At 41.8% G+C, this 22,210-nt stretch overlaps 1 protein-coding gene across 1 annotated transcript in view; it reads right to left on the reverse strand.

Annotated features, from left to right (window-relative positions):
• The window catches only part of myo15ab (myosin XVAb), a 75,647-nt gene that overhangs the window by 37,236 nt on the left and 16,201 nt on the right, over window positions 1-22,210 (reverse strand). The window contains exons 21-37 of the mRNA XM_054778992.1: window positions 17,808-17,931; window positions 17,623-17,718; window positions 15,696-15,827; window positions 15,316-15,441; window positions 15,169-15,246; window positions 14,934-15,085; window positions 10,413-10,458; window positions 10,215-10,339; window positions 10,025-10,142; window positions 9,772-9,947; window positions 7,189-7,273; window positions 6,376-6,408; window positions 6,206-6,287; window positions 5,972-6,102; window positions 5,793-5,888; window positions 3,783-3,911; window positions 3,604-3,710 (exon numbers count right to left, since the gene is read on the reverse strand). Coding sequence (XP_054634967.1) covers window positions 3,604-3,710; window positions 3,783-3,911; window positions 5,793-5,888; window positions 5,972-6,102; window positions 6,206-6,287; window positions 6,376-6,408; window positions 7,189-7,273; window positions 9,772-9,947; window positions 10,025-10,142; window positions 10,215-10,339; window positions 10,413-10,458; window positions 14,934-15,085; window positions 15,169-15,246; window positions 15,316-15,441; window positions 15,696-15,827; window positions 17,623-17,718; window positions 17,808-17,931 — 1,836 coding nt within the window. The remainder of the gene's footprint in view (window positions 1-3,603; window positions 3,711-3,782; window positions 3,912-5,792; window positions 5,889-5,971; window positions 6,103-6,205; window positions 6,288-6,375; window positions 6,409-7,188; window positions 7,274-9,771; window positions 9,948-10,024; window positions 10,143-10,214; window positions 10,340-10,412; window positions 10,459-14,933; window positions 15,086-15,168; window positions 15,247-15,315; window positions 15,442-15,695; window positions 15,828-17,622; window positions 17,719-17,807; window positions 17,932-22,210) is intronic.

Here is a 22,210-nt window from a genome sequence, read left to right on the forward strand (position 1 = left end):
TTTCAGACAGGGGTGGCCATTACGTCGATCGCAAACTACCAGTAGATCGCCAAGGTAGTTTGGGTCGATGGCGTAAACGTCACTTTGTAGTTGTCATATGACATCAGTCAGCTGACATTAAGCTCCCCTCCTGATTCGCGCTTGCTCCCCCGCAACGTTTCAAGCTTCACACGAAGATGCAACTTTCATCTTTATTATTGTGATTACGGATGAACTAACTCAGCGGTAAGATGTCTATATCTACAACTAAAGTTATTTGTTCACTTGTAGTGGCTAGTTACGTAGAAAAAAAGTGTATTGTTTACTGGCTTGTTTGGCGTCATGAACTCTACTACAGAAATCAGTGTTTTCTACACGTTCAATTCCTAAACTATTATTTCATGATGACATTAAAAATGTGCCCATTGGTGAAACCTTTTCAATATGTTGCCTTGACTTGGGCTGCATTGTCTTTTGCATCATCATTTTAAATTCTTGTATATGGCTAATGTTTGATAGCAAATGCTAACTGGATGTAATACATGAACTGTGTGTCCTAATGAACGTTACATAGCTAATTTGACTGACATATTACCAGTACTCAGGTTATGTACACAACTATTTAGGAGTTATGTGGAATTATCTTTATTTCCTTATTGAAGTGAATTATGATAGCAACTACTTTGATGACCTGTAAACTTTGACAATGTGAATGTGAAATACTAATCATTCATATTTACAATAGAATTTCAGAGTTTACTGGTTACATTTTGTATATGTTATATGTTTTATAGAAAGAGGAAGATCAATTTGACTTGTACTTGCATGCTGAGAAAGTGCGTGCACTCCGAATATACATGTATAACCTACATAAATACATACTCATACAGTCAAACCTGTCTTAGTGGCCACCTTTATAGAACGGCCAGCTGCCTATAGCGGTCACTGAAAAATCCCCCACAGCAAATTTACGTGTTATAGACCCTGTGTATAGCAGTCACCTGTGTAACGCGGCCAGCGGCCACCCATTTTGTCTCCCTTGGTCAATATCTGACCGCATATAGCAGCCAAATTACCGACTCAAGTAGAAGCTTCATGCACGAAAAAGTTTTGTTTTTCCAATCAATGAAGCCGTCGTGTGTAGACTTTAATTACTGAGTCTTAGCTCAGTCACAATCATTCACAAGATCCACACAAACTGTCAGTTGTTCCACATAAAAAAGCTGTCTTCTTTTGAGCTTGCTATTTCCTGGTCAAACATGTAACTTTAAGAGCATTTGCACCAAAACATTACCGCAAAGTAGGCTGGGAACAGGACGTGCTCCCAGCGACGCTACAATAAAAAAAAAAAACATACGCTAGCATGCATGCGGCAGAGGGAGCAAAACTGAGTTCGGTTGTACTTAATTGAAGTATTTTAGAATGTACTCACGTTATTTTTGATCAATCCTCATCCACAAATCAATCCCTTCCTGATGAACTAAAGCTGTAATGACACTCTGCCGTATAAAAAGTAAAATATTAAAAACAAGCGTAAGACGTTACTGGCACAGCTTTGTTCTGTGGGTCGTGGATAATAACAAGCCTAGTAGATTCAAGATTCAAGAGTTTTATTGTCATATGCATAGTAAAACAGGCAGTTATACTAAGCAATGAAATTCTTATTCTGTTCATTCTCCCAAGAAAAGAAAGAAAACACAAGAAAAAGAATAAGAACATCAGTAGTGCTGTACAACTTTTATCCACAGTCCCACAGTGCCCTCTACTGGTCAACGTTATTATTATTTTTTCCCTTTTTTTTCCCTCTACTGGTCAACATTCTAACTGGACGCCAACCTGTCTATAGAGGCCAACCTGTCTATAGCGGCCACTTTTATAGACTCCCTCTAGTGGCCGCTATAGACAAGTTTGACTGTATTTGTTTTAAATAAATATAGTAAATATAAATACTTTCTATATTTATAGTAGTAGGTAGATCTTTGGGACTTGGTCATTTTAAAAGTACACTAGGTTCTCTACTTACGGACATCCGATTTGCGAACATTCGGAGGTACGAACATAAGCTGACTGGTCTATATTTTCATGTATTTTGCCTTGTAGTAACTCCATATTTATACTGCTACATGCTTGACCAGTAGACGGCACTGTGACACTGCTAATGGGACCAACAGGAGAGGAAGACGGGAGAGAGAGTGAGTAAAGGAGAAGTGAAGGAAGGCAGTTGTATGATACAACCCAGCAGAGCTGGTAAATAAAGTTATGAAGAGTTAATAGGCCTGCTTAATTCTACACCACCCATAGAACACTACCTCTTTTAGAAGAGTCTAACGACGACAACGATTTGTCCTTTTTTTCAATATCTCCTCCTCCTCCACCACAATGACGTATGCTCGACCACTCCTCTTCAAAGTAAACAACATTTATCATTACGTATTATTATATCATTTTTATTATTATTTTTTTTTCATTAATTATCCTTGTTTAATATTTCTACTACATCCAAACTCATATTTACATACATACGCATATATGTATATATGTATACACGTACATGTAGTACCTACTGTATATAATTGGTAAATTACCTTTTGTTCGACTTTCGAAGAAATCGACTTGCGAATGGTCGTCTGGAACCAATTGTGTTCGTAAGTAGAGAACCTAGTGTAGCTCGCAGGCTAAAAAAGTGTAAGCACCCCTGATTTAAGACATAAATAAGACTCATGCTTGTGTGTGTTTCAATAAATGTCTTCCAGATGTGTGGACAGGAAGTGACGTCGGGGAGTTGAGTTTTAGCTATAGTGTGGCCACAACAGTAACCCATGTTATTAATATGATGATGATTAGTATAATGATGATTATTATGTCATTATTGTGCCTGTAATTCAAACCTGCAATAAAAGCCTTGTTCTAGTGATCAAGTCTGGTGCGTGTGTTACTAGTGACACCTAGTGGCCAGTGTAGTCTACAGCTCCTCAGTGTCTTTTAATGCCTTCATCTGTATTTGTATTTTAGTTTACCCATTTTTATGCTAGAAATGCTTAATTTAGGCCAAGAATACATAAAACTTACTTACATACGCGTTTTTTGGAATAATAATAGGCCATAGTCAACCACAAAATAGTGATCATTAATTAATTAATTAATTAATTAATTAATTTTTGAGAAAAAAAATGCAATAAGTGAGGGTGTAATGTTGGAAATGCAAAGTGTCGAGGGACAACTGTATTAATATTAATCATATTGTAATTTGTGAGCAGGATAACGTGACAACTACACAACTACTTTCCAGAAAACTCATGTGCCAAGGAAAAAGCTATTCAATTTTATATAGAGGTGGCAAACTGAGGAGCTTATTTTCACATTTGATCCTCACTTTTGCATTGGGATCAAGTGGGGCCGTGATCAATCCAAATCCAAAAGATGGCACTGTGGCTTGCTGTGTGTGTGCTCCTTTATCATGTACCACCACGTGCACATGCATGACTTAGCATTCAGGCCCCCACCATTTGGTCCAAAAAATGTAAAATTTTTTTTTTTCAATAAAAAAAACAAGCTGCGGGCCTGAAATGACACGCCTACTTCAGTGAGTGCCATTCTAGTTGTTACAATAAAAAATGTGATTACTTGAGCAGGTGCTTGGCCAGCCTTTGAGAAGGACGGAAGGTGGACAGACAGGAGGACAACAGGAGCCAACCCCGCTCAGAATTCAGCACGTTGGGATTCCTCCACACCTGGAAGAGGAGAATCCAGACCAAAATGATGGCATAACGAGATGATGACATTTTGTGGGATAGAATAAGCACCTGGTTGGCAACTTGAGCGAAGATCTCATCTCGGAGGTCGGGATTGGCAAGTCCTCTCTGGATGATGTAGTTGCCAAAGAGATTCTCTTGAGCCCCGTTCAGGTTGGGATCGCCCATGAAGCGAAGTATCTGATACAAGACACCAGCCCAAAGGATGTAAGACGTAAAGGAAGAGCCTAAGTTCAGCCAGCAGCCAAGGATGAAGAACATAGACAGAAAGTTATGTGAAGTAGAACAGTTAACATTCCAAACAGTAAGACACCAGTGTCGCCACCAACGTCCTCTCTTGTTAGCAAAAGTTATTAACGTTGCGTCACATCCTTTTACACTTGTATAACACTTAAGAATGTTCAAATGTGACTTAAACTCTACTTGCTTGTACACTAGAGATGCTCAGTATTGGTTTTCTTATCCATATATACACTAAGTCCCCAACTAACGAACACAATTGGTTCCTGACGACGGTTCTTAAGTCGAATTGTTCTTAAGTCGAACAAAATTAATATTACCACTTATATAGGTACTACATTCAAGTTTCAAGATTTTTATTGTCATAAGCACAGTAAAACAGGTAGTTATACTATGCAATGAAATTCTTAATCTGTTCATCCTCCCAAAAAACAAAACACAAGAAAAAGAATAAAAATATAAGACATTAACTTCGTGTTCCCTGACAAGGAATCGAACCCTAGTCATGTCAGTGAGAGCGCTGAACCCTAACCACTATACCACCAAGGATGTACAACTACTTCTACAGTACATGTATGTGTATACAAAGAATATTTTCTCATAGAGGTAGTGTTCTGTGGGCGGTGTACAATTAAGCAGGCCTATTAACTCTTCATAAACTTTAATCACACGCTCTTTTCGGGTTAAAATGCTAAAATGTAGCTTTCTATCCCAGGCGTCTGTTGGTCCCATTAACAGTGTCACAGTGCCCTCTGCCTGTCAAGCATGTAGCAGTATAATTACGGACTTATAAGGCAAAACACATGAAAATATAGACCAGTCGGCTTGTGTTCGTATCTCTGAGTGTTTGCACGTCAGATGTTCGTTAGTAGGGGACTTAGTGTACTGTCCAGAACTTCATTACTGATACCAAAATTGTCCAGCACTTCATTACAATACCAATATCAACCTATACCAGACAGATTGTCATTACCGAGATGATATCAACCAAGACCAATATTGTCCAGCACCTCATCACAATACCAATATAAACCGATACCAACCAACATGTCATTACCGAGAGGATATCAATCGATACCAATATTGTCCATCACTTCATTACAATACCAATATCAACCGATACCAACTACCACATCGTTACCGATACAATATCAACTGACACCAATACCAGACAGGACTTCAATAGCAATGCGATATCAACTAATACTGATCCAGCACTTCAATACCAAAACAAATATCAGCCGATACCAGCCAGCACTTTGTTACTGATACAATATCAGCCAATACCGATATACTGATATTGTGCCGCACTTCATTACCAATACTGATATCAACCAATATCAATGTTGTCCCGCACTTCATTACTGATACCAATATCAACCAATACCGATACTGTCCAGCACTTCATTACTAATACCGATATCAATTGATACAGATAAACCAATATTCTCTAGCACTTCATCACCTTTACGTCATCACTCGCGTACCTGTACCATTATCAACAGAAAAAACGATATCATATTACTGTACACATAATAAAGCTTTGATGATGACCACAGTCTAACCCTGGAACAGATTATTTCTATTGACACTATTTTCTGTGGGATATTTTTTTAAACTGTATTTTGGTTCAGTGTAAGCCAACAAATATAGAACAGAAGTGCTTGGTGGAAAGCTGGGTTATCAACTTTGTGCCATTGCATTGATTGGCTGTTGTGCAGTATATCTACTGTACATGTGTACTGTCAACCAGCTCCGCCTATGTGTTTAAATATGTGATGTGTAAATATGCTGATGAACATTGTTCAGCAGCTGAGGTACCAGCAGAAAAACGTCGAGGGCTCCATGTGTAAGTTCCTGATCCAGTCGGGTCAGCGACTTCTCCAGTGGGGCTGTCAGCATCCCAAACAACGGCTCCTAAAAAACACACACACACAAAATGACTGTGAACAATTTTAGAGCCCACACCTACACACCACTGAGTGTGTGTGTGTGCTCACCCTAAATATGGCGCGGATGTAATGAGTCATGAGGTAGTTGTTGATGTCCAGGGGCAAGGTCAGCTGGGGGTCAACATGAACCTTTGGAGCCTGGACGAGTGCCAAGCAGTCCGAGTGCAGCTCCACTCCACCTGTAAACACATACACACACACGCAGAAATTGCGCCAACGAGGGTTATTTATAGTGGCGCTGATGGACTCTCCTGTGCGCCGCAGATGTGCACGTGTGCACACCTGAAGCTGCCTGCAGCAGCGCCGCCAGCTCAGCGGGGATGGGCAGTGTGGTGACATTCACCACTTCTCTGTTGATGCGGTCCTACACACACACACACGCACACATTAGCGCTCACATGCTCATGTCTTAACATGTGACCCTCCTCTTCCTCCCCTTCATCCTCACTCACCTCCTCAGCCTTCCTTGCGGGCTGCACCACCGTCTGGAAAAAGACGACACAATCACACGTCACATTTCTTGCATACTAATTACACATTTGTGTGCTTATTTAATAATCACTTGTCACCTAAAAAGCTATAATTTCATGACCGTTTGTTGCTTCATGAGCAGGATGACACAAAAAAGCATTTTAACTGGTTTTGTTGAAGGGGTTTTGTGGAGGGGTGGCACAAGGGCAAAGAGAGAATATATTACATTTTGGTGCAGATCCGCACACCTTAGTGACAAAAACCTGACATATACATGAAGAGGTTATCTGTGAAAGTATACAATTTGGTGCTGATCCAAATCAGGATTGTTGGGTGCCTGGTGGACATCTGAGCTCTCATGAGTGTCAAGGGAAAATCTGCTGCTGGCTCCAAAATAGATGAGAGGCGACACAAGTTGTTTGAGAATAATTAGAAGTACAATTTAATAAAACTTGCATGCAAGACTGTTCAAACTAAAATGTTAATATAGGAGACAACTTATGCAAGGGCAGGAGTGATCTCATCCTGTGAGGGGCAGATTCACATGCCCAGACACCCAAGACTATCTGAAACAGGTGAAGCATATGGACGACTTCTACACAAAGAATCCGATATCATATATAAAATCAGATGGAAAAAGGCAAATGACATCATAGACAAAACAGGAGGTAAGCTACTAATAAATCACATTGCATTCACTAGAAGGAATCATGCAAATATAACCATATTTTCCTGACGGTGTCAAGTCAAGTGTTGATTGTACGTGTTGGGCACATATACGGATCCATACATACTCTGATGTAACGCTGCCGGTTGACAATGAGCAGCACAATGGAGCGAAGCTTGATGAGGTATTTCCTCCTCAGAGACAACTTTTTTCTGCGCAAATAAACCAAAACATTGATGTGAACCAAGTATACAAAGTCCCCAACCAACGAACACAATTGGTTCCAGATGACCGTTCTTAAGTCGAATTGTTCTTATGTCGAAAAAAATTTAATATTACCAATGATATAGGTACTACATGTACGTGTATACATATATACATATATGCGTATGTATGTAAATATGAGTTTGGATGTAGTAGTAATATTAAACAAGGCTAATTAATGAAAAAAACAATAATAAAAATGATATAATAATACGTAATGATAAATGCTATTTACCTTTGAAGAGGAGTGGTCGAGCATACGTCGTTTTGGTGGAGTTGGAGGAGGAGATATTGAAAAAAAGGACAAATCGGCGTCGTCGTTAGACTCTTCTAAAAGAGGTAGTGTTCTGTGGGTGGTGTAGAATTAAGCAGGCCTATTAACTCTTCATAAACTTTAATCACACGCTCTGTCTGGGTTGTATCATACAGCTACAATTTAGCTTTTTCTCTCCTCTTCCTGTTCTCGACCTGTTAGTCCCATTAGCAGTGTCACAGTGCCCTCTACTGGTGAAGCATGTAGCAGTATAAATAATAGAGTTACAGTACTAAAAGGCAAAATGCGTACATGAAAAAATAGACCAGTCGGCTTGTGTTCGTATCTCCGAAAGTTCGCATGTCGGATGTTCGTAAATTGGGGACTTAGTGTATTCCTAGAAGCGAGTACAACCCTCACGTTTCAGCAAGCATTTGACTATATCTTGGGACAAGGGATCATGGGGCTGGGGAATGCAAGGAATCCATGTTGGAATTCATCTTTTCCGCCCCGGATGAACCGCAACTCCCCCAGTGCCAGGAGCACTCGTGCAATTGAAGTCGCCAAGATGTATGAACAAAGTGTTTCATGTGTGGATACTCAAACGACCTTTGCAGGAAGACTAGGGATGGGTACCTTTCACATTTGAACCGATACCCGGTACCTGTGAATTGGTACCAATTTTTGGTACTTTTGTGTGAGTTTATGTGGTAACAAATGTTAATTTACTATATATATATATATTTTTTGTAAACTGTTAACTACAACTACGTGATGTTTTTTCTTTCTTCATAATGCACAAACAAAAACTAGCTCTCTCCTAAGCCTTCTCATATACCTATTTCTTTACAAATTTAAGTCATACAAACTGGAAATTAACCTGAAGAAAACTTCTTTTCTGTGAACTACATTTGAATCTTCCTTCCTTGCGCACTTCTTTTTCAGCAACACGAGGGGTGATTGAGGTCATTGAATTGCTTTGAGCTCAGCGCTTTGTGGGCCGATATTATCGGACATCCCTAATATATTTATTTATTTTGTAGAAAGATTTTAAAATAAAATAAAAAATGTAAAGCTTTGTGTTTAAATACAAAGCTTTGTGTTGTTATTGGTGGCAAAATTTCATCTTTTTCTCATTGTGCCTTTTGCTCCATTTTTACAATTTTTGCTGTAAATGTTATTTTGTTTCTGCAGTGATGCAATGACAAATGAGCCATGGGCCGCGGATGGCCTGCCCCTGGGCCGCACTTTGGGCACCCCTACTTTTGTGGATCTTCGTCAAGGATTGGGCTTGTGGCGTCGGCTCGATGAGCAAACTACAACTCGATTTGGCTTGTTGGCTCAGTGTCATCGTGGGCGAGCGATGGTGGTTGAGGAGAGAGGGGCTGGTCAATGCGTTACAGTTAACAGTCAGCCCTAATGAGCTGCGTTGCTGCCGCTCAAAGATTTTATTGGAGGTGCACATCTATGGAGTTATATTTGTGACTTCATTTTGAGGTTGCAAAGGCAGATTTTGAGCCATATTGACGTTCAATAATTACTTTGTGTGAGCAGGCACATCGCTGTGCTCTGTCACTCCCTCTCTCTCAACCTCAACCGGCTTGCGGGGCCGGCTTGTGTGCGCTGGTACCTCCGGTCGTGGTCACTGGTCAAAATGTGTGCCTGTTAGTTACTCTCCAGGAGGGGATGGCACTTGTGTAATAACATATATTTTTTAAATATTATTGCAATCGATCGGCAAAGTCCCAAAGATCGACAGGTTGGTGACCCCTGGGGTAAACATTGCCCACTCGCTTCGTCTTCTTCGCTTGTGAATTGAATGTCGTTAGCATTGCCATGACACTCCACGGAGACTGGTGTTTAGGAACTGAAATATGGTACCTTTTGATTTTACGTGAGTCAGTAGTACCAATGAAATTGGGTCGGTACCCATCCCTACTTGCCACCATGCTTGACTGTTGGTAAGACACAATCATCTTGCTAGTCACTTGTGTTGCCAGCTATTTCGACATGTGTTGACTCATTTTCAGTGATGGTACATCTACACCGCCAAAGAAGAACTACACTGACTACTCTAAAGTATCGTCCCTTGACAAGATGTAATAAAATGCTGGCTGGAATGTGAGGGCTGTGCTCACCGTTGGCGAGATACTGTATGTACTTTATGAAAAAAGTGTGCGCCGTCATTGTTACCTAATCACGTAGCCTTTGCAGCGAGCCCAAAACAGTGTCATGCAGCGTCGGAACTTGACAAAGTTCTTGTGGATGAAGTACATGCGCACATATCTTTGCAATGTGAGGGCGGCAATGTTGAGCAGGCGGTCACGCTTGCCCTCCAGCAGCTGATGTAGATCCTCTTTTAGAAAGATCTACAAACACACACATACACACATTCGCCTGCAATGTCTTCCTCTTGTGAACTCTCTGACCTTGTGTGAGTGCTGACCTTACTGACTCCCAGCTGAAAGGAGCCAACCTTGACGGGGCCTAGTTTGCGCAGCATGATGGCGCAGTTTTCTCCAACGGCGGGCGGCCGGTCTTTCATACAGAGCAGGGCTTTGTACCTGTTTGAGGTGGTCTTATTGCACGTGCGCCATTGTGGAGGACATATAGATGTTGGTGAGGATCCGACCCACCTTGAGAGGAAGTTGTGAAACGGCAGTCTGACCGGATAACCCTCCTTGCGGATCTGGATGGTCTCCATGATTCCGGAATAACGCAGCTGAGTGCACACCAGCTCCGTGTCAAACACTCCGGCCTCCTGCACATGTGACAAATATGCGCACTCGCTTATGTTTTTATTTGTTTTTATACACAAACATGCTGTTAAATACCTTATGGTGGTTTGGCTTGATGCATCGCACAAAATAAGGGTTGCACCTATAACATGGAAGCATATAACAGTTAATAAATGTGTGCTGATGAAGAATGGACTTTTCATCACATTGTAACAATAACGTGTCCCTACAGTCCCAGTGTGTTGAGTCCTCTGATCCGCCCCTAAAAAAAAACCCAAACAGGGTTCACAACAGGTTGTTAAAAAAGATTGAAGGCTAATTGCATGAAACTTGGCCAGGAGTAGTTTTTTTTATTAGTATTTTTTTTAATTCATTGACCTCTTCGATTGCAAGGTGTATGGAGATGTGCTTATTTGCCCACACTTTTTACATGTCGGACCGCTTTGGTCCCAGGTCCCATTTGACTCCCATAAGAACCATGTGTTTTTGATATACTTTAATGTAGGAATGTGTAGGGATGCCACCGGGTATCCGGATTGGGGAGCGAATGATTCCAATTCGCCGGTAAAAGAATCCTGTATCAATGATAATCAGCCACAAATCTTTAGATTAATCGATAGTGGAAACATGCGGCGGGTATCTCAAGAGAAGCAATCGGTTGAGTGTAGTATAAACAACTCGAGAGCCCGGGCTGCCAGCGAAACGCACCGTGGCGGCGTTATTTAGCTAGCCGGCCGGCCCGTTTTTTATTTGTAAGGCACCGTCAAACGATAGCGAGCCAGCGTTTGAACGTCTTTAGATTAATTTCAAGAAGGGTGCAGAACTTGACCAACCAGACCGATGAGGCAAGTATGCTAGCTAGCTAGCCGGCGTTTGGGTGCCGACATTTGGAACATCTTTGGATTAATTTCAAAAAGGGTGCAAGCACAATTCACCAAGCGTTGGATTGTTCACCCTTTAATGGGGGAACGCAGGAGCAGCCAGACCAACAGAAGCGGGTATGCTAACTTTTCTGCTGTGTAACGTGATTGTCTGAAATGTTGTACCATTACCATTGTTATGTCATTTTGAGTAGGAAATTGTTTACTTTTCCAATCTAAAACAGCATTTTCATTGCACTCATGTGACTAATACTTCTATTTAGTTATCTGTGCTTGGAAGAGATTTGTCATCATTTCACGGGCAATGCACTATTAATTGGACTGAAGTTTAAGACTTGTGTTTTGATAGTTTAGATAGATGTTTATTGTCATTGCACACAGTATACAGTGAAAGTTAGGCTGAATACCAATTCTACCCCTTAGCCATAGGGTTTGCGCATTCACGAGACCTTGTCCCAATTCTCCTTAAATCGAGGGGTAAGGGCTAAGTGCTGGATTTCTAGCAATATTAAGACATGTTAAAACTTAAATTGTCACGCTCTCCAGTGACACAGGTCAAATGTTCCAAATGTAACAGGTATGAAAATATAGATATCAAATATTTGATATGTTATTCTGTTGACTTTATTTTTGCCAGTGCTTTACAGCATGCTTGGGGATATGAGGTGCTCTTTTCCACATTAGAAAATACTGTAAGAATGACACTTTCATCTAATTGGCATCTTTATTTTATCATGCAAGATTAATATCTACATCAACAAACATCAACCGTAGAATTGAATCAAATCAAATTGAATTGTTTGCACACTGCATCAAATCATATCAAATCGTTCTGTTTTAAAATATATCGGCTTTGAATCATATCGTAACCTGTGTATCTAGATTCCAATCAAATAGTCTATCACAAAGAGACATTCATCCCAACTGTAATTCTGACATACTGTAATGCTACTAATGAATACCTCACAAATGCTCGTGAATACCTACAAAATATACGCTTACTAAGTCTACCCTTAAGGGAGGACAGCTTAATAAAAAAGCAGGCTTGCCACACATCTGAAAATGACGCCTGAGGCTCTGGCAACTATCCCTGTCAGACGTGGGAGCTGTAGGTTTGATCATTTTGCTTTTCTTCAGCAAATATACTAACCTAGCATGATGTTAATACGTAATGTTAGCACTTTAACGTCACATAGGTATGCTCGTGTTGCTAACATTTGTGTTCTCCTTACTTAATGTTATGTTGTTGCATGTGATATATGGCATCTACAGTGGTACGCAAGTTTGGGCTACCCTGTCAATCCATCATTTTCATTTATAAATCATTGGGTGTTTACAAATCTATAATTTCATTTTAATGTCTGAAATAACTGATGGACACAGTAATACAGTAGACGCCCCAACAACGTAAATAATCTGTTCCGAGAACCTTTATGTTATCGGGTTTTTATGTTATACGAAGCGTAAAATACATGTAAATAGTCTAATCCGTTCCAAGATCTTCCCAATCTCACCCCTTAGCCCTTCAAAATATTCGAAGTCCACCAAATATGGTGGGAAAATATAATAAAACGTTAGCATAAACATAATAGAAGAGCATTCCAATATAAAATAAGGCAATAAATAAGATTACTGTAAATGAATAAAACTGAAAAACAAAAACAATCCTACCGTTCACGAGATGTCTTGATCAGGAGTGCAAGTGGAGGCAGGAAGGAGGAGGAGGACTAGCCTGAGTCGAAACGTGACTCAAAAAGTCTAAGAGTCAGCTGGTCTCACAGACCACGCACACGCGCTACACGATAATGCTGTGTGCAAAATTTTAATTTCTAACTTAACTTAATTGTTTATAAGTTAGTTTAATGGCGACTACGAAGAGGAAACGAAGTTGAAGGGACAAGCCTGTCTCTCACTCTCACGTGTGCGCTGTATAAGTCAGCCAATGAGATGAGAGCGTAGGCGGTGCCCTGATAATCAGCCAATGAGATGAGAGCGGAGGCGGTGCCCCGATAATCAGCCAATGAGAGCGTGAAGCGTCAGAATTTCTGGATCATTTCCTGCTTGGTTTCTGTCGACAACTTTTCCCTTTTTTTCTTATCACTTACACTTGGTTCAGGGCCCATGATTACGGTAATTTTAACACAAAGAAATGTAAAAACATTAAGAAGAGATTTCATTGCGTGCAAACTAGTTTAAGGGCGACTACGATGAGGAAGAGAGGTTGAAGGGAGCAGCATGTCTCACACAAACAGCGGATGCGCTGGATATGTCAGCCAATGAAATGAGAGCGTAGGCGGTGCCCCGATAATCAGCCAATGGGATGAGAGTGTAGGCGGTGCCCTGATAATCAGCCAATGAGATGAGAGCGGAGGCCGTGCCCCGATAATCAGCCAATGAGATGAGAGCGGAGGCTGTGCCCCGATAATTAGCCAATGAGAGCGTGAAGCATCAGAAGGCGTCACCAAGCGCTAAACAAATCAAATTTCTGAACTTGCACTGACTTGACGCTTTACGTTATATGGAATTTCTTTCGTAATACGATGCAAAAACTTTACATAAATTCTCTATGTTCAGTGGAATTTACGTAAAAGGAGGTTTACGTTATGCGAGGTACTACTGTACTTCAGGAGTGAAATGAGGTTTATTGGATGAACAGAAGATGTGGAATATGCAACACCACAGCACTTTATTCCAAAATGAAGCTTGCTTGTCCAAATGTTCCTTTGCATACCTCAGGCGACAAGCTACAATTGATGTTACAGTTCTTTGGAAGTGGTCTGTGGGTTGTCTTTGACAGTTCTCACCATCCTTTGCCTCTCTGATATTTTTCCTGGCCTACCACTTCTGGCCTTAACAATAACTGTGTTTGTGGTCTTCCATTCCCTCATTATGTTCCTCACAATGGAAAGTGACAGCTGAAATCTCTGAGACAGCTATTTGTAGCCTCTGTGTAAACCATGATGTTGAACAACCTTCATTTTCAGGTCATTTGACAGCTGTTTTGAGGACCCCCATGTTGCCCGTTTTCACAGGCGATTCAACCAACTTGCAACTGGCTAGGTAAAATACCTTTAATTAGAAGATTGGATGCATCTATCTATGAAATTCAAAGCTTAATGACCTCACAAAACACATTTTGTGTTCCAGTTAACTAGTGATAGAGGTAGACAGAGGTGTTCAAATCAACAAAATGACAGGGGTGCCCAAATTTCTGCACCTGTCTAATTTTGTTTTGATGCATATTGCATGTCTTGTGTTAATCCAATAAACCTCATTTCACTCCTGAAATACTACTGTGTCCATCAGTTACAGTACGCGATATATCAAAAGGAAATAATAGATCCAAAAATCTATTGATTTATTAATGAAAATGATGCAATTTGTCAGGGGTGCCCAAACTTTTGCATACGACTGTATTAGGTTGGACAAGCGCAGAGTCACAGTGAATATAAAGTACACAATTTTGGAGACACACACTAGCAGCTCATGAGCATTAAAGCTACACGCACCAGGAGGGCTTACTAAAAGCACTTTTAAAGTGTACATTCCAGCATCAAGGCTAACACACTTCCAATACACTATAAGAGGCAAAATATCTTCTAAGACAAACTGAACAGTCGATGGATTCAACGCCCTGAGAATTCCAATACGCTATTGTGGGTTTAAAATGGTTGAAATGAAAAATGCTAAAATATGGCATGTTTCATTCCTGGTTAGATAAAGTAGTGCTGGCTACCTCTCCATCTTCTCCAACAGCTCCTGCAAGCTACTCTGGAACTTTGCGCTGACCGTGTTGGCCTGGAAGCGGCGAGCTGTGCTGCTGCGCCGCGTGTGGGAGCGCTGCAGGGACATGGTCTCGGAATGTTTGAGGAAGAGGTCGGACACCATCTGTTGACACACACATGTAAGGACCAGGTGGAGTAAATACATACAGTATACTGGAATACTGGGAAAACAAGAGGAGGTCTCACTCTGCTTTTGCTCTGGATGAAGAGGTCCAAGACATCCTGCCGGACTGTGTCAAAGTTCTTGTCCAAGAACTTGTGGACCTACAGGACCCAAACGTTAGGTGACACTTAATTCATAAACAACAAACAACCAACGAACGGCCAAAATACCTGATAGGTGACGTTCCCAGCATAGTGCTTGAGGGTGAACTCTGGCAGTGGCATCTTTGGCTTGTTGTAGAGAGGGTTGTTACCATGGTGATAATGGCACTTCTGAAGAAAGGTGTGGTCTGTTGCCTAGCAATAATTGGAGGAGGTCAAGGGATGATTATGGTAGGAAAGAAATGATGGTTATTTGCAGGCAATATAACAGATACCACTTGAGGTCATGTTCGCAGAGACGCTGGTGCTAATGCAAGACAAGAGGTGCCCAGGCTTGTCCACAGAAGTAGTTACGTGGGGTTGCCATGGCAACAACCCCTTATTATATGCCAGTCTAGCATTTGGAGAATTACAATTACGACTGCAAAAACAGCCACTGACAGGCGTACCTGAGGGAAACCACACTGATCATCCAGTATGCGCAGTATCCCATGAGGCTTTGCGGCAATGAGGTCCAGGCAGGCCTGGTTGTGGCTGAAGGGCTGCTGCTGCCACTCAATCTGCTCGCGCATGTACTCCTCCTGTAGGAGATACATTAAAAAGCATTGGCACTAGGGATGCTCCGATCAGGGTTTTATGCTACCAATTCTGATACCGATCATCCATGAGTGAGATCGGCCGATCCCGATAACAATCACGGGGATTAATTGCATATTTTTCTATTTATTTAGGATGAGTGCTATTGGCCAGGGCTACCGACAATTCCAAGGACCCCTGGCAAATAGGTAATTATAAAAAAGAACCTTTTGGGCGGATAGTGTCACGCCTTGCTGTGACATTTGCCGTTGCTTATTTTTCTGTATTTTTAGTGTATCTTTTCTGTTGCTTGTTAGTGCTGCGTACTGCTTCCTCTGTTTTGTGTTACTCAGATGCTGGTTTTCCTGAGGCGGGCGGAGTTACTGGATGAGCTCAGCTGCATCCCATCAGCACCTGCACTTATTCACCTCAGCTGCTTCAGGAAGGTGTGGGATTATTCCTGTGTTTGGACACTTCATGTCTCCTTGTCTTACTAGACTAACTCCTTAGCGTCAGTTTGGACGATGTACACTTTGGTTATTTGCTAGCTTTCCTTTCTGCTCATCCAGTAGCCCGCCTGACTCTCAGGTAGTTTCTAGTTACACTTTTTGGACTCTGCCAGTTACCTCTTTTGTCGCGGTGCCTTTGGACTATATTTTGCACCGTAGATTTTAGTTGCTGTATTTGTTGCTGCACTTGTGCTCCAATAAACATTTTTTGTCACCTGGAGTAATTTTGCCTCTTCATCCAGAGATCCACACCCGAACTTCCACACACCAGCTGTGACAGTTTTTTTTTTTTGTTTTTTTGCCTTTATTTTTGTGAAACAATTTTTATACTATTTGTATATTGATAGTATCACCATCATAAGGCTGGACACACTATGTGTTTATGTTCATTAAACAACCACACACAAATAGTGTTTGGAGGACAAGATATTATTAGTATGACAACAAGAGAGGAAAAATGTTCAGTGACACTTGAAAAAGTTAGTACGTACCACATCAACGTGATATCCACTTCCCCGTGGGACAAAAATGAGCTCCCAACTAACCGCATTGCTTGTTTGTTTTCAGAAAACGAGAAGCTAGGCGGATAACGCTAGCTAGCTAGCTGCCACCACTGACAGCTAGGCAAAGTGTGTAAACAAAGATGCAAGAAAAGTCGAACAGCAATAGGTTTGATAAGGAAGTGATCAAACACACTGGCATGGATTGGTGTAGCCTGTGTCAAGCCGCCAAACTGAAACCATTGAGATTTTACAGACTAGTTTTGATTCTCATGGCAAGTGCATCCCTTGTCAGCTCAGTACAGGTGTTGGCAACCTTACGTGACACAGCGCACATGTAGGGTTTGCTGCTGCACTCTGATCAGCTTCTGTGATCGGCTTTGAAAGGCATTTATCAGAATATGCAGATAACGTATATTTTGCGGAATTCAGATGATACGAAACGGTGGCCGATCGATCCTCCGATCCCTAATTGGCACGATTATCCATAAATGAATCAAAACTTTAAATTTTTCATCTTAGAAAGACTTTTTGCACAATTGTATGCTTTCCACATTGGGGAAGGACCTTTTCTCTTCCTAGTGCACAAAGCAAGGTCCATGAAGGCATGCAAGTTTAGTGTCCCCTTCGGTTTCTTCTGACCTTACAATGGACAAAAATCCCTTCAAACTCTTAACCCAGAAGAGTGGAATTTGTTACAGTAAAAAATACAACTCTCCTATATGGGTCCCAATACTTTTGCCCATACAATGTATATACATAAAAACAATGAAAAGCAACTTTCCCCTGACCTGCTCCTGCTGGATGATGACTTTGTTAAAGTAGAACTGCAATGTTTCATTGGCGTAGTTGATGCATAGCTGCTCAAAACTATTCACCTGGAGCTCCTGAGGGGTAAAGATAGGAGGCTTTGAAAGCAGGCAGGTGTGTTAGTGAGGAGTAAAAATATGCAAGTGTGAGTGTTTCCCAGCGTGACCTCAAATCCATAAATATCCAGTATGGAGATGGAGAGCGCTTTGTTGCGGGGGTACACGCGTCCGTTGATGTGCTCCGTCAGCCAGTTGAAGAGCAGCGAGTAGAGGATCTTGGCAACAGCGTCTCTACGACACACACATACACACACAACATGGTTTCTATGGAAACAAGGAATCCTGGTTCCTATGGAAACAGGGGGCATCTAAAAAAGTACAACCCTTCGCCACCCTGACACCTCCAAGCCTTGACGTCCTTTGTCCTTGCGTGCCTCCATCAAAGATGGGAATAAGATATCAGCGACCTCTCACTCCTCAGCAATTTTCTGTGCATGCATATGTGAGCAACATGTAGTTTACTGTAGTTTAAGGTGTTAGTACTGCAAGTGTTATCAGTCATCTCATCTAACTTGTAGATGTGCAAATATTAAGCAATATGTAAAATTACATATTGCAGTCTTAGTAAGGAAGGCCAGTTCTCAGGCCAGCTGTCAGACATAAACCCTCCAGCGTGTTCTAGGTCTGTCCTGGCTGGGCATGCCCGGAACACCTCACCAGAGAGGCGTCCAGAAGGCACCCAGACCACATGCCTGAGCCACCTCAACTGGCTCCTCTGTAAAGGAGCAGTGATTCTACTCTGAGCTCCTCCCGGATGAACGAGCTCCTGATCCTATCTCTTAGGGCGAGTCCAGCCACCCTACGGAGGAAACTCATTTCAGCCACTTGTATCCGTGATCTCGTTCTTGTGGGTGGGAACACAGATCGACTGGTAAAATTGAGAGCTTTGCCTTCTGGCTCAGCTCTCACTTCATCATGACGGTCCGGTACAGCGACCGCATTACTGCAGACGCTGCGCCGATCCACCTGTCCACCTCACGCTTCCCTCGCTCATGAACAAGACCCCAAAATACTTGCACTTCTCCACCTGGTGCAAGACCTCACTCCCAACCTGGAGGGTGAAATCCACCCTTTTCCGACTGACACCCATTGCCTTGGATTTGGAGGTACTGAGTCTCATCTCAGAAGCTTCACACTCAACTGCAAACCACACCAGTCAACACTGAAGGTCACAGCCTGATGAGGCCATCAGGACCACATCCTCTGCAAATAGCTCAGACAAAATACTAAGAACCCAAACTGGACCCTCTCGATTCCTTGGCTAAATCTACAAATTCAAAATTATGAATAGAATCGGTGATGGGGGCAGCCTCGGCAGAGGCCAAAATTCACTCGAACAGGATGTACTTACTCCTGGCAATGTGAACCAAGCTTCTGCTCTGGTTGTACAAGGACCAAATGGCACGTAGCAGCATGCCACCCATCCCCTACTGCCGGAGCACCCCCCACAGGACATTGCGAGGGACAAGGTCAAATGCCTTTTCCAAGTCCACAAAGCACATGTGGACTGGAGGGTACATGGGTAAACTCCCATGTACCCTCCAGTACTCTTCCAAGGGTGTAGAACTTGTCCAGTGTTCTGTGACCAGGAAGAAAACCACTTTGCACCTCCTGTAGCTGAGATAGGACTCAGCTACCCTTCTCGACAGCACTCTAGAAGAGATTTTCCCAGGGAGGCTGAGGAGTGTGATCCACCTATAGTTGGAACACACTCTCTGGGCACCCTTCCTGAAAAGGGGCACATGTCACTTCAGAGGTACTGTTCCCAACTTCCACAGAATGTTGAAGAGACGTGTCAACCAAAACAGACCCTCAACATCCAGAGTAATTCAGGAAAAAGTCATCCACCCCCGGAGTTTTGCCAATGAGGAGTTTTTTGACAACCCCAGATACCCTGCGAAGGTGATTGACCTGTTCGTGTCCTCAGACTCTGCTTCTTGTATGGAAGGTACAGTATGCCAGTGGGCTTGAGAAGGGCCTCAGTCGTCCTTCCGCCCGACCGACCTAGACTGTCGTGTGGAAAGGGCTCTGCTTCACCTTTCTGAGGCATCAAATGGTTTGTCAGAATGATCCACTGACAGGTGGAGGCTGGCACAGTGAGCTGGGAGAGCTTCTGGTTGAGGATCTTAGGAACGATGATGTTGAACGCTGAGCTGAAGTCCACAAACAGGATCCTTGCAATGGTCCCTGGGGTGTCGAGGTGTTGCAGGATGGAGTGCAGTCCCATGTTGACTGCATCATCCACCGACCTGTTTGCCCTGTAGGCAAACTGCAGGGGGCCTTCAGGTGGTTCAACACCAGTTGCTCGAAGGATTTCATGACCACTGATGTTTACTTAAATCACATTTTTTTATTATACTATTTCATATATTTCAATGAATTCCTTGTTGGTTTTTTTGGCTGACTGAGAGTAAAAGTGAAATTTGAACATGTGGTACGGTACAAAAAATGGTTCCTTGCATACTAAAGAGCTACCTAAAGAAATACTACTAATCCTGTTTAGGGATTTTATTTTATTCTTTGTTTACTATTTAATTGTTATTACTTTTTACGAGGTTATTTTTTCATTTGCATTTTTTTGCTGACATTCAAAAGGGACAGATTCATTTTGAACACCCCTGATACTAAAAATAGTTCCTTGCCTGCTAAATGGGATAAGCAAACTAATCGTAATAATAATTCTATTCTAAGATTTTATTCTACCATCATTACTATTTTTATTTAAATTTGTATTCTTTGTTTTACTATACTACAGTATTTAATAGCATTCATTGTTTTTTTTTTGCTGTTTTTTTGGGAGCTGATGTAAAGTGAAGGGTTACATTTGAACACCTGGTACCAACAAGGTTTGTGGCATGCTAAGGGGCTATCCAAACAAACAGGCGATTATTTTTAATACTGTCTGGGATTTTATTTTATCCTCGTTGACTAGTTATATGACTAGTTATATTTTTATTCTTTTTTTACTCAATTTTTTTAATGCTTTTGTTGTGTTGGCTTACTTTGAGTAAAGTGAAAGATTCATTTTGAATTCCCAAAAACGGGTCCTTGCTTGCTATAAGGCTCCAGATAACAATAATTAACATTGTTTTGTAATAATACATTCCTGATCAAAATCTTAAGACCAGTTGAAAAATGGCTAGAATTAGCATTTTGCACATTTGGATCTTAATGAGTTTTTAAGTAGAGCTACAATATGCAAAAACAAGAAGGGGGAGTGAGACAAAAAGCATTTGGAAAAAGTCATTTATTGAAAACAACAATGAAATTGAAATAAACTTTTGATCAGTTTATCAACTGATCAAAAGTTTAAGACCATCGCTCAAAAAATAACAAAAAACTCTCCAAACCAGAACAAAAAATGTTCTCAGTAAGACTCAGTAATGAGTAGCTCCACCGTTCTTGTTAATCACTTCAAAAATGGGTTTGCGCATGCTTGATGCGAGTGTTTCCAGGAGGCTAGTGGGAACATTGCTCCAATGGTGAAGATGACTTCACCAAGGGCATCAACTGTCTGGAACTGATTGCCATTTTTATAAACTTCCCTTGCCATCCATCCCCAAATGTTCTCTATGGGATTTAAATGAGGGGAACATGCAGGATGGTCCAAAAGAGTGATGTTATTCTCCCTGAAGAAGTCCTTGGTCAGGCGAGCATTGTGATTGCAGCGTTGTCCTGTTGAAAAACCCAGCTGTTACCACACAGATGAGGGCCCTCAGTCATGAGGGATGCCCGCTGCAACATCTGCATCCGTTTGACGACCCTGCACCACCTGAAGCTCCGGTGTTCCACTGAATGAAAAAGCACCCCAGACCATGATGGACCCCCCTCCACTGTGCCGGGTAGAAAACATCTCAGGTGGGATCTCCTTGTCATGGCAGTAAGCCATCTGGACCGTCAAGGTTACATTTTTTCTCATCAGAGACAACTTTTTTCCACCTTTCAGCGTCCCATGTTTGATGCTCCCTGGCAAAGTCTGAACGGGAAGTTTTGTGGTGTTGAAGGGGACAAGGTCTTTGAATTCCTTCTTTGTTTTTCAACCCTTTTCCCGCAGATGCCGTCTGATGGTTATTGCGCTGCAGTCGGCACCAGTAAGGGCTTAATTTGGGTGGAAGACAGCCCTGTGTCTTGATGGACAGCCAATCGGATCCTCCGGCTCAATGCAGGTGTTATTTTTTTGGGTCTACCACTTGACTTTTTTGTTCCATGATGCTCAGGATCTTTCAAAAAATGTAGAATGACTGATTTACTGCACCCAACCTCAGCAGCAATGGCACGCTGCGAGAGGCCTTGCTTATGCAGCTCCACAATCCCACCACGTTCAAGAAGAGAAAAAGAGAAAGCTTCTTAAGCTTTACCATCAGGAGGGCATGACAGTGCGAATGCCTGACAGAAAATGAACATTTTGAGCATAGTTTGGCTTTTATAGCCTGTGGTCTTAAACTTTTGATCAGGTGATAAACTTTTTTTTTTTGTTTAAATTATGTTGTTTAAATTTAAATTACAAGTT

The sequence above is a fragment of the Dunckerocampus dactyliophorus genome, chromosome 6, assembly GCF_027744805.1.
Source record: "Dunckerocampus dactyliophorus isolate RoL2022-P2 chromosome 6, RoL_Ddac_1.1, whole genome shotgun sequence".
In the NCBI taxonomy this organism is placed as follows: Eukaryota; Metazoa; Chordata; class Actinopteri; order Syngnathiformes; family Syngnathidae; genus Dunckerocampus; species Dunckerocampus dactyliophorus.